The sequence below is a fragment of the Microtus pennsylvanicus genome, chromosome X (assembly GCF_037038515.1).
Source record: "Microtus pennsylvanicus isolate mMicPen1 chromosome X, mMicPen1.hap1, whole genome shotgun sequence".
Taxonomy (NCBI): domain Eukaryota; kingdom Metazoa; phylum Chordata; class Mammalia; order Rodentia; family Cricetidae; genus Microtus; species Microtus pennsylvanicus.
The window spans coordinates 130,749,228-130,762,976 of NC_134601.1; the positions used below are offsets into that span (position 1 = coordinate 130,749,228).

Below are 13,749 nucleotides of genomic sequence, written 5' to 3' on the forward strand. Positions count from 1 at the left end.
TGGATGGGGGTGGGGTGGGGAGAAGGTAGAGGGAATTGGAGGGAAGGAGAAAGTGAATACTGGGATTGGTATGTAAAACGAAAGAAGATAGTTTGTTTTCTTTTTAAAAAACATAAAATAAATAATTAAAAAAGAAATTTATTCCAAACTGGAGAGATAGTTGAGAAGTTAAGAGCACTGGCTGCTCTTCCAGAGGTACTGAGTTCAATTCCCAGCTATGATCTGTAATGTGATCTGGTGCCCTCTTCTGGCATTCAGGTATATATGCAAATAGAACACTCATATACATAAAATATTAATTAATTAATATTAAAAGAAACTAATCCAAAAAGAAAAGACATATAATGGAATAAATTTTAAAACTGCAAAGAAGAGAGTATATTAGAATGGGTAAAAAATGTAAGTATAATAGATTAAGCTTTTCCTCATGAATTGTTTCAATCTTACTTTGAGGATGAAGCACGAGTTATAACATCTTACAGAGTACTCCACTTATAGACCAAGTAATTAAGATAAGTATATTTTAAAATCATGATGCAAAGGGAAAGTTAGATGGAGGTGAGTTTTCTACACAGTAGTAAAAAATACCAAAAGTTAAATGTCTTTATTTTAAGTACTATAATAGCCTGTAAAAAAAGGTACATAGTGGTATACTTAACAACAATATCAATAAATTTAAAGATAATTTTAATTATAAGTAATTCACAACACTACAAAAGAAAGAAAAGCAAAATATATGTACCAAACATATAAAGTAAAATGTCTATGTAATTTTGAGCATAAAATTTAAAACTTTTAGCACATTTTTACATAAGAAAATTTCCTTAGGAGCAAAACATGCCTATAATTTTCCTATAATTAACATAGTTAATTGTGATAAGTTGAACAAGGCAAGTGTGGTCACATTTAACACATTTCTCCAAGACATTATTCTATGATTTAGTCAATGGAATAAGGCAAGAAAAATAAATGAGATGAATACAAGTTGGGATGAAACCAATACAGACATATTTTCAGATGGCATAATTAATAATACAGCCATCCCAAAATTGAAAGAAAAATACTTTAGATTTATTAAGTGTGCATGAGTACTAGAAGAGCATGAAATACAACACCTCATATAACGCAAAATTATTCATAAATTTTTCAAAATAAAATAAAATGCATAAAGAATAAAACTAACAAAACATGTATATGATCTTTAGACTGAAATGACAAATTTTGGCAAAAGAAACTGTGAATGAACTGAATCAGATGCTTTGTGGGTAAGATGATGATTCAAACTTCTGTGTCACTCTGGAAGACAGGAAATGGCATAGCAAAGGACAAACTTTACTCTACAGTGAACAATCAAAGAGAAGCATCTGAAAACATGGAATGGATTGCAGATGCCAGGAAATGTGAGCCTGTTTCCATGCTGACCAAAAATCAGAGAGTTGAAACTTACCTCTAGTTCCTTCAAAGTTATTGTCCTTCTACCTCAAAGGTCCCACCTAGGAAAGGAGACTTTTGCTCTCTCAAGGTTATTGTCAACAGGTGTGGCTAATAACCAGACCTTGTACCGCAGGGATACAGAAGTAGATCTGTTCTCACCTCAAACAAAAGTCTAAGGATCCAACTAAGTTCCAGTTCCCTTAAGGCGATAACTTTGTATTCGCCCAGGGAGTGGTTTGTCTATAGAATGTTTTGGTCTTGCATGTGAGCATGACTTGTTTTGTTCTAGCAACAGAATGTTTAACTGCAGAAGTACCTGCAACCTTCAACTGATATGTTCATTTTCCTTGTATCATGTTAATAGATTTTTGTCTTACTCCTACCTTTTGGGGTCAGGGGTATTTTAAGCAATTGGAAATTAATCATGGGTGAATTTCAGTACCCACCGCAATTCCCTCCTTATATTAGTCTATGTTTCTCCATTTTATTACTTTCATTTGTGTCTTCATATTCTTTACTATATTTCTAAATCCACATGCCTCTACCCTGGCAAGAGGTATTTTTGTCAAGGCTGGCCCATGAAAATGGATGCCAAAATGGGTTAAAAAGCATGAGGCAAAAGAAAAGACACATTCAGAAAAATAATAAACACCTGGCATCTTCACTTCTGGGGAAGACAGACTGACATTCCTAGCCAAGTTCCACCATAGGTGAGAACCTATTGTTCCTACAACCCTTAACTGCAGTAGAAAGATTTGGTAGAACAATGACTCCCCCTGAGTAGTCGATCAACCCTGGAGAAGATGGTTATTTTGTTGCTTCTCATATCTTCAAGTGTTATGGCCGGTTACCACTTTAAGAGGAGGCTCAACTTTTTAGAAGGAGGTACTGTAGGGACTTGAGAAAAAGAAACAGTCACAACAACACAGGGAACTTGTGGATGTCCTGCCACACTGTCTGAGTGGAAGTCAACACATGGCACAGTCATGGAAAATGATAGTAGCCACATTGAGGATTTCAGGTAGCAAGCAATTCAGGCTGTGAAAGGCATGTGGTTTCTGGCCCACTTTCCATGGCAAAGAGAAAGCCTGAGAATGAATGTGGAAACTGAATGTTGTAAGCACATGGCCAGTGAGCTGATTGGGTGCTGAAGTTGCATTACTGCTATGTGTGTTTTGTTGCAAGGTGGAAGTTTGAACACTGAGCCTAACTCCAATGAATCATTGGATTTCTTCATCAAATGTTTATTTCATCCACTTTCCAACACACTTTACAATTTGGATATGAATCACCACTGAACGCAAAACTGGGGAATTTTAGAATGAATGCAGGCCCACTTGGTTTACAGGTTAAAAAGTTCATGGCAGCCAGAAGAATCTCCAGCACAGAGATATAAAAAAATGTAAATATAGACCTGCACTAGAAAATTGATCTTTTAGTGGCATATGACTCAGCTAGCACACAGAACCAAGTTGAACATCAGGAATGACAAGAGATTCCAACAGAATACACTACTTCTTCACCGGGCACACTCAAATAGGAGAAGACCTAAGAGTAAAATTCTCAAATTCTTTGTCGTTAAAAAACAGACAAACAGGTCTGAAAGATAAGCTCAGCTGGTAAAAGCACTTGCCGTAGCACCTATAGACCTGAGCTGAATCTCCAGAACACATGGGAAAAGGAAAGAACTGACTCCCAAAACTTGTCCTCTGAGCTCCAGACATGTGCTATATGTGCTATGGCATATACACACCAGGTACACATCCATATATGTACACACATACACACACACCCCCCCCACACACACACAGAGAGAGAGAGAGAGCAAGCAAAATGTAGAAAATTAACAAAAATAAAATGAAACTGGATCTTTGTTTTGAAATTTCGTAACTGAATTTCTCCCTTATTTTACTCTTTGGTAGTGTGCTTATCTTCACCTAGCATTTGTTTTGCATGTTTCTATATTTAATAGAACCTTTTTTATTTCATACTGTTTTTCCTCCCTCTTCCTCACATTCTCCTCCTCCTCTTAATTTTACTTTTTCTTTTCTTAAGGTTTATTTCAAAAATTAGATGAGCAATGACTTCAAAGGGAATTTAAAAATTCAGAAAAAAATATGTAAGAAAAACCAATTCGGAGTGTATAGAAAAAGTTAGCAATATGAATGAGAGTTTTATCAAGGAAACAGATTTTGAAAAAAAATACTGGAAATGAAACTCCTCAATAAGTCAAATAAAAAAATGCAGTGAAAAATCAATACATTAGATGAAACAGAGGAAAAATTATAATAGAGGATACCAAGAAAATATAACATTCAAACAGTAATAAAAAGCAAAACCAAAGCAATCATGGAAACTACTTTTAATGATGAAGACACAAAAGCTAAGTATCCATGGAGTGGTAGGAGCTAAGATGTGTTTTAATGGCATACACAATCTGTTCACTGGAGTTATAGCACACTTCCCAAACCTGATGGAAGCTGCAGGCTGCATTCCTGCCACCCAGCTCCCAGCCACCCAGCTCCCAGCCATCTGGCTAGCATATGCCCCAAAATAATGACACACAAACTGTATTCATATAAACACTGCTTGGCCCATTTCTATTAATGTGTGTAGCACCACGAGGTGGTGACTTATCTTGCCTAACCCATATTTAGTAATCTGTGTAGCACCAGTCTTACTGGGAAAGATTCAGCATGTCTGACCTGGCAGCTTGCTTCATCGCCTCTGCCCTGGGGAGCAGTGGCATGGCATCTGAGCTCACTTCCTCTTCCTCCCAGCATTCTGTTCTGTTTACTCCACCCACCTATGTTCTAACCTATCAGGGCCAAGCAGTTTCTTTATTAATTAACCAAAGACCTTTCTCCATCACAAACCAAAGCAAAGATACAGACATACACTTCCAGAAGGGATGTAAGACAAGAAATAGACATGATAATTAAAGAGGCTCTTCACATCACATTAGAGTTGAAATATTAGGGCTACAGAATAAAGACATTGTGCTAAGTTTTCAGGCATAATGTCTTTCCTCTATAGCCATATCATTCACTTACAAAGATAAAATCAAAATAACATTAGATATCTCAATGGTGATCCCCAAAGACAGAAAACATTATTATAATTTGTTTCTTACCCAGAGAATAAACTGTAAACAAAAGTTACTATATTCAACAAGGTTATCTTTAAAAATAGTAGAGAAATCAAAATAAGATAAGCCTTTGAGAACATCATGAGTCAAAGCAATTCAGGAACATTAAAGCAGCACTGCAGAAGATAAGTAAAGACATCTTACCAGAGAGCTCTCCTGATTTCATAGCAAAGAAGTAAAACAAGACACAGGAACAGCAAAGCATGAAACAAGTTTTACTAAAGGAGGAAATGCACTGTCAGTAAGAGTTGGCATTGCAAAACAGAATCAGCCCCCAAGTTGTAACAAGCAGTTATCTTTAGTTCACTTTAGAGGATCTCCATCTAAGTTCTTTCCATTTCTTCCCCTCAGTAATGATGATTTCCAGCTCTCCTGACTTGTGTGTGTGTGTGTGTGTGTGTGTGTGTGTGTGTGTGTGTGTATGTGTGTGTGTGTGTGTGTGTGTGAGAGAGAGAGAGAGAGAGAGAGAGAGAGAGAGAGAGGGAGAGAGAGAGAGAGAGAGAGAGAGAGAGAGAGAGAGAGAGAGAGAGAGAGAGAGATGCTTTTATGTGAAGAAAACCCTAGAGAATGGGGAGGGGTGGAACCGAACTGGCAATGACAGTAAGATGTTAATGACTCAAAATTCATTTTCAACCAGCAGCCAGTGGGCCAGAACCACCTGAAGCTATTTTTTTGTTGTTGTTGTTAAAGTTTCTAAAATTTTAAAGTGCCATTAAAGCCGGGTGGTGGTGGCGCACGCCTTTAATCCCAGCACTCGGGAGGCAGAGGCAGGCAGATCTCTGTGAATTCGAGGCCAGCCTGGTCTACAAGAGCTAGTTCCAGGACAGGAACCAAAAGCTACGGAGAAACCGTGTCTCAAAAATCAAAAAAAAAAAGTGCCATTAAATGAGCACTATGACAACTATGCCTTCTTTTTGCCTACAGTAGTATAAGCAAGTTTCTGGGTACAAAACTGTACAACATCACCGGTCCCCTATTTTTCAGACACTTAGTACTCTTGTTCCCATTGTGTTTATCTACTTGCTACCTAATATATCACTATACAGACAATAAGGAAAGGTAGTTATGAACAAATGGGACAAAAAAAAAGAACTAGGAAAGAGACAGTTATATATAACTCACTAAATTATTAATTATATCACTAAGATTAACAGGGTAGAATAAAGAGTGAACAATATTTGAATCAATCGGAAAATGAAGAACAAAATTAAAGAAATCAGGAATATATCTCAAAAATAATGCTAAGTATAAGATGACTTTACTCTCTAATTAAAAGATGCGGGTTAGCTGATTGGATTTTTTTTTTTTTGGTTTTGGTTTTTTTAAGACAGTGTTTCTCTGTACCTTTGGAGCCTGTCCTGGAACTAGCTCTTATAGACCAGGCTGGCCTCGAACTCACAGAGATCAGCCTGCCTCTGCCTCCCAAGTGCTGGGATTAAAGTCATGCACCACCACCGCCTGGCTCTAGCTGATTGGATTTAAAAACAAAATTTAACTGTTCATTGCCTACAAAAAAAAAAAAAACCCACAGCTACTAACAATGGTGCACACAGACTTAAAGTCAAGGAACTGATAATGATATACCAAGCAAATGAAAAACAAAAACAAACAGGAGTAGTTGCATCAATGCATAATGATTTTAAATATATATTCATTTATTTATTGTTGGTGCACCCTATTTCATTAAAAAATAATCCTTCTGTACATAATGAAACAGATAGGTAGAGGACAGATATGTAGAGGACATAAAGAAACAGAGCAGTAGGGGCTCCATATATTAATCATCCAGACACTTGTTCATATCACATGTCTTCCAAAACTTCCTGTTTTGGGGGCAGGCTTGTCCCCTAAGTCATTAACAGGGGTAAAAAAAAAACCAGCAAGCTGTTACAGGTATTAAAAACGTTGTTCTCCCTAAGAATAATTAGAAGGTAAACTATTGCCAGTAGAGATTACTATTTTTATTTCATAAGAATACCTAAAGTAGGACGGAAAATCAGAAGGTTATCCATAGAGAGAATGCTCTGCTCTGCCTGAAACTCTCAATTGATAACGCTAGCGTGACTGTTTCAGTAAGTCTTCCCCAGTGATGTGGGATTCCCCTCTGTATGCTGTGAATGTCATTGGTTAATAAAAGAACTGATTTGGGCCTATAGCAGAGCTATAGGGGAACAGAGCTAGGCAGGGAAAACTAAACGGAATTCTGGGAGAAAGGAGGAGAAGTTAGAGAGAAGTTATGGAGTTGCGCCAGAGGCAGACTTTGCTGGTAGGCCACGACCTCGTGGTGATGCACAGATTAATGGAGATGGGTTAAATTAAGATGTAAGACTTAGCCAATAAGAAGCTAGAGCTAATGGTCCAAGCAGTGATTTAAATAATATATTTTCTCTGTGTGATTATTTCGGGGCTAAGTGGCCGGGAACTAACTAGCAGCCTCCTCCTACACCCCAATCCATTCCTGCAGGATGATTGCATTTGATTTGCTGATGTTATCTATCTGCTGCTATCTGCTATTTTGCTTGGAAGCCTCAGCTAAGAGAGAAGGGACCCTATGCTCAACTCAAGACATGGCACCAGGAATTGCATTTGGATGCTTCAGCGGGGCTTCCTCAGTTTACTTTTGTTAAATATTTGTAACCACATGATATGATAATATCACCTATTATTTGCTCTGCCAGTTAGGATACTCCTGTTAGCTTTACTTGATCTAGTTTGCCTTCTATTGTTGGGATAAATATAGTGGCTAAAGCAAACTTAGGGAGTGTAGTAGTTTAAATGTAATTGGCCCCCATAATCTCATAGGGAGTGGCACTGTTAGGAGGTGTGGCCTTGTTGAAGGAAGTGTATCACTGTAGGGGCAGCCTTTGAGGCCTCATATACTCAGAATACTGCTGATTGTCAAACTCTTAGTCAAACTAACCAAAATGAAGACAGAGAAGACCCAAGTTGACAAAATTAGAAATAAGATACATTAAAACAGATACTTATAAAATCCAGATCACTTTTAAAGAATATTTTTGAAAAGTTATGTTCTAATAAATTGGGAAATCAATATATATATATATCAATATATATAATATTTTAGGAACAACGAACCTACCAAATTTGAACCAAGGAGTAGAGAAGGCCATAAATCCGTACTCATTACAGACATTAAAATCAAAACAACATTGAGATTCTACCTCACTTTAGTTAGCACATTATTAACAAAATAATAAGTGAGTTCAAGACCAGCCTGGTCTACTACAAGAGCTAGTTCCAGGACAGGCTCCAAAACCACAGAGAAACCCTGTCTCGAAAAAAACAATAATAATAATAATAAGTAGCAAATGTTTCTGAGGTTATAGTAAATATGGAATGCTGATTACACTTTCAACAGTAAGGCAAATTAGTTCATAGGCTATGGAAATCAAAATGGAGTTTTCTTAAAAGCTAATGGCAGAACTACATGTTATAGTCCCATAACATGTGTGTATGTGTGCTCAAAAGAACCAAACTTTCCATAAAGAACATATACCTGAATCCCCATCATGTTCATTGTTGCACTGTTCACAAAAGCCAAGTCATGGAATTGCCCTATCTAAACATCAATAAGTAAATGGATAAAGAATGTGTAATAGTATATTCATGTATGAAATTCTCAAATGATAAATATAAAAACCAAAAATAAATCCTGACATGAAAAATAACACCATAGAAAAGCATATAAAAGAGATAAAATCATCTATATGAAATTTAAAAAGATAAATGCATTGCTGGGCAGTGGTGGTGCATGCCTTTAATCCTAGCACCCAGGAGGCAGGGGCAGGTGTTTCAAGGCAAACCTGGTCTACAAAAGCTAGTTCCAGAACAGGCTCCAAAGCTACAGAGACAGGCTATCTCAACCCCCCCCAAATAAAAAGATAAATGCACATATACAATGAAGTATATTCAACCATACATTGAATGAAATTCTATCATTGGTATGAAAATGGATATTGCAATGCTAAACAAATGAGACACTTCAGATAAGCATCATGTTTTTTGTCATATGTAGAACCAAGATTGTAAAAAACAGAAATATATATTGTTCACTACTATATGGGGAAAGGACCAGGAGGGTGATGGATGTTAAATATTAATATTGTACTTTGTGTACATACACGAAAATGATATAATGAATCTATTATTTGGTTTAGTTAATATACATTAAAAATTTTGAAAGCCTGAATAGGCTGAATTAAGTAGGAATAAAAAGGATATCTGAACTTGAACATGATTATGTGATCATTTTTTCACATAAGAACAGTGAAAAAAGAATCACAAGAAAACAGATCTCTGAGACATAAGATCTTTGTAAGACCATTATAAGACCAAACATCTGGCTCACTGAGATGCCCGAGGAAGGCAAGCTAAAGGCAAAGAGTATATTACACCTATTCAGTGGAATACAGCAGAAATTTCCCCATATTTTATGAAAGTCATGAATATGCAAGTCTTTATTTCTTATTGAATCTGACCAAGAGAGAACCTCTTTATAGCATGTTATGACTAAATACCCACAAGTGCAGATCAGAGAAAGAATATTAAAATCTGTGAAGCAGAAGTGCCAAAGCACATTTAAGGGCAAGCTAATTAGTTGAAAAAGAATTTCTCTCACCAGGAAATTTCTTTCAAAAATCATTCAATTGCTATTTATTTCATAACAACATGAGGTATTTCAAAGGGCACATATTTTGTAGAAATTAAGCACACAACTTTGCATTCACTCAATTGTACGCATCACACATGAACAAATACACTTACAGAAAGACTTGGAGAAAAGGGAATATACATATACATATATAACTTCTTTAAAAAGTTTCTTAATTCGAAAAAGTGATAAAGTCTTATCTCCTAAAAACCTTCACTCTTCATTTTCATATGTAAACATAAATATCAAATTTAGTTACGTATCAGCATCATACTAAAATACACCACAGACAGTGTAAGAATTAGTACAGTACGTAACAGAGATTGACAATATATCTGTATACAAAACATGCTCCTCAAACATTGAGGTGTTATTACGATACTAAGGTGTGAACTTCCAGTGTAATACTGACCTCTTGGTGGACGAGTCGATGGAATTTACAGAAATATTCCCCCAGGGACATCCAAAGAGGATGCCCTTTCTGTGGCATCTATTGGAATGTAATGACTCCTGTAAAAGAAGTGACTCTGGAAACTTGGAGTAAACATGACTTCAACAGCCTTCCAAGGTTCCCAACTATCCTGAACCTTCATGACCATCACTGAGGTTGAAGGAAAGAAAGAAGTCACCTAGCATCCTATTCCTAGACTTTCCAAGGCCCCACTAGAACTCCATGACTTGCCCCTATCCAGCTCAAAACTTGACAAGGGACCAATATGAAGGTAAACCAACATTCTTTTTTTTCAAGTCAACATGTGCAAAGTAGCAGTAACTGTCCATTTCAGAAACATTTAGTATGTCTCAGGGTATTTGATTTTCCTCAGCAACTGCTGTTGTCTTGCGCGCAGTCTCTCCCTTTCCATCAGGAGCTTGCACTCATCAGCCTGCAGGGTGCGAATGTACTCGGTGGCCTTTTTCAGAATGACCACTTTGGCTGCCTTCTCATTGTGCACCAGCTCAGGCACAAGGTCCCTGAGGATCAGGAAGCTGGAGCGCATACTGTCACGGCGTTGGCGCTCCATCATATTGTGGTTGAGGCGACGCTCAATGTCCTGCAACTCTGAGTTACGGGGAGCCAGTCTTGTAGGCTTCAGTGGGAGGATGCACTTGAGGGGCCGTAGTGAAGCCTGGCTCTTGAGCTTCTTGTGCGGCGGCGCGTCCTCGCTGTGCACATAGGGCAACGGTGGCGCAGCGTAGTTGTGCTGCTCATGAATGAGGACTCTGCGCTTGAGGATCAACTCGCTGGACTGCGCGCGCCCGGGGCCCAGAGCTGCGTTCCCAGGACGCGCCGCGGTGGGGAGCCTGGAGACAGTGTTGGCGGACTGGGTTTCCTCCACCGTGACCACATCGATTTCCTCTTCATCTTCTTTCTCAGTACCTGAGTTGCTCAGGATGTTCTCTCTGGGGGTGCTGGAGGCCTGGTGGTTACCACGGCTGACTGCAGTGCCGGCAGCGCCAGCACTGGCGGGGATGGCCGATACCGGCACCCACTGGCGCTTGTTCGCTGGGAAGAAGACCACAGCGGGGTCCATGCACTCTGAGTCCATGTGGGCGAGCTCTGTGAGCCAGGCGGCTTTCCCACGCCCCACACTTGCTGTTCCGCTGCGCGCGTGGCCCGCAGAGCTGGCTGCAGCAGTCGCTCTAGGGGCCGAGGTGCTGCGGCCGGCGGGCAGGGACCCAGAGCCGTTTGGCAGCTTCTTGCTTACCGCACTCTCCAGCTTCCCCCGGGCGGAGAAACCACTCCACATGCAGTCCTGAAGGATGACCGGGTTGTTGCTGAGGCCACAGAGTCCTCCCAGGCCAAAAACATCCTCCTCAGCTGGGTTACCCCATAGGTCGGCCTCAGGCAGCAGCATCTCGGTAGCCCAGTTCACCGGCTCCTGGCTGTGCTCCGCTAAAGCGCGGCTGGGTGACAACCGAGGCGTAGGCAACAGTTCAAACTTCTTCCAGATGTCCTCCCCCGGAGGCGTGGAGTTGCGACCGCCAAAGTAGACGTCATCTTCTTCCGGATAGAAGCAGGGCTTCAGCGAGTCAAACTCCAGGTCCGAGTTCTTGCAGATCATCCCGGGCATGCTGGATGTAGTGCAGCTGAGCATCCGTTAGTCTCCAGCTGGCGACTAAACACTTCTTTCTTCTCAGCTCTTTTTAAATACAGGGGTGCTTCCGTCCCGTAGGGGGTCACACAGGGTGTGGGACTCAATCAACCTCTAACACTCTCCAGGACTACCGGAGGACCTAATCTGAGGCTTTTCTGTGCTGGAATCTCTGGTGGGCTTTAGGGACAGAGGGGTCCTCCTGGTGGCTGCAGTCTGATTGCCCTAAGGCTCTTTTGGCTGCAACCCAGTTCCAAGGAGCATCTTCCCAGGAGCATCGTGTCCTGTGCCTTCCTCCTCCACCCTTCTTTGAATCCACCCACCAGGTCCAGACAGTTGATTGTCACTTCATGTGAAACTTTCAAGGACAGAAGGGCACTGATGATGCCTTTCAAATTCCCAAAGAAAACAACTTTCCATCGAGATTAGTATACACAGCAAAATTACCCTCCAGAATAAAAGGAGAAATATGATCTCAGAGAAACATAAATTGTGGGAGTGCAGGACCACTAGATGACCATTAAGGAGGTGTTTAAGGAAACCTCTGCTCAGAAGAGGAAGAAACATAGGACTAGCATGATTGTTCCTGAACGAAAGTATCCCATTATAAGAGTAGACATGCAAATGAGAAAAAAAAAGGAATCAAACATTACCAGTACAACAAAGCATAAAACATAAAACTCAGAATATTTGAAACAAGAAGAATAAAATTATAGTTATTACCCAGTTATTACAATGAGTATGATAATCTTAATTCTCCAACTAAAAGACACAGAGAATCTACTTGAGCTAAGACATTCTAGAAGTATGATGTTTACAAGAAAATAATATCTCTGCACAGAAACAGATTGAGAGAAAATATGGAAAATGATAATCCAAGCAAATGTAATCAAGCAAGAGTAGTCATAATCATAACCAGCAAAATAGACTTTAAGACACAAAAACATGTCATTATACACTGAACAACAGAAGAATTCATGAAGAAGATATAACTAAGGGTTGGGAAGTTGTAAAATGCTTGCCTGGCATGGGCAAGGATCTGAATTTGGACTCCACACCATAAAAAGAAGATACAACCACTATAAATGTAGATGTGCCCAGTGCTGATATCTGTAATTTTATATATCCACAACTAGTCATAAGGTCTCATTAAAATAATGGCAGGTAACTTAAATACCCCACTTCAAATACACCCATTGAAAATGATAGATCTTCAATGCCAAAAATAAGAAACATCAGAATCATATTAAATGTAGTAAGATGACTTAGAGACCTCTATATAATATTTCATTCAACAGCTGCAGAATACACACTTGATTATCAGCATTTTAACATACCCCATGTATTTAGCCTCAGAGAAATTATTATTGAATTAAAATAAAATTATTTATTGTATTTTATATATATAATCTCAATGGAATTAAAACAGAACTCAATAGCAATAGAAACTGAATAATCTATTCATACATGCTGTGGTTAGACAACATAGTAGTTCATGACTGGTGAATTATTGAAGAAGTCAAGGTAGAAATTATAAAATTCTTCTAATCAAATGAAAGTGTCTATATTAGTCAAATAGAGAAATTTTAAATAAATACTTAAAATGCATCCCAAAGACTTATAAGGACAAGACCCAAACCAAATTCCATATCAGTACAAAAGGAATAACAAATAGTACAGAAAAATAAATGAAATAGAAACAAAAAACAGCAAAAAAATTAATTTAAAGGTGGTTATTATAAAAAGGATAAGGAGAACCATTTTATTAAGTTTATCAAAAGAAAGGGAGAAAAATGACAAATAAGTAAAACTAGTTTTAAAAACTAATTAGAAATCCAGAAACTCATTAGGGACTATTTTGTTGAACTACATGTAAATATATTGGAAAATATATAGGTGGACATATATGCTATAAAACTGAACCAAAAGCATAACTAATCAATCAGTACCAAGTAGCGATATTGAAGCTGTAGCAAGAAGTTTTCCAACAAAGAAAAAAGATAAGACTGGATAGATTCCCTGCTGCTCTTTAAAGAATGAATAATACCAATGTTCCTTAAAAAGAATCTATAAAATAGGAAGAGAAGCAATTATATCAAAAGTCATTCTATGAAGCCAATATGTCTGTGTTACTAAAACTTGGAAAAAATACAACTAAAAAGTGACTTGTTCCAATATCTCTTAGGGACATAAATACATTATTACTCAACAAAAATACTTTTAAATAGAATTTAAAAGTACATTAAAAATATCAATCATCTTGATCAAATTGGTTTCAGTTCAAGAATGTGTGAATGGTTCAATATAAGTAGCTCACAAATAGATTCAAATGTTAAAAAAATAATACATGATTATATCAATAGGCATATGAAAATCCTTTCATTTAATTAAATATCCCTTCA

General features: G+C 38.2%; 1 protein-coding gene across 1 annotated transcript; it reads right to left on the reverse strand.

Moving 5' to 3' along the window:
• Positions 1-9,918: 9,918 nt before the first annotated feature.
• Positions 9,919-11,350, reverse strand: LOC142841341 (protein S-Myc-like). Its single transcript, XM_075958179.1, has one exon. It carries the CDS (start codon positions 11,348-11,350, stop codon positions 10,046-10,048), a length of 1,305 nt encoding a protein of 434 aa, XP_075814294.1. The 3' UTR covers positions 9,919-10,045.
• Positions 11,351-13,749: the final 2,399 nt, after the last annotated feature.

Bases quoted from the DNA above. Each gene is read 5' to 3' on its own strand.
- LOC142841341 (XM_075958179.1), bottom strand. From the start codon at position 11,350: ATGCTCAGCTGCACTACATCCAGCATGCCCGGGATGATCTGCAAGAAC.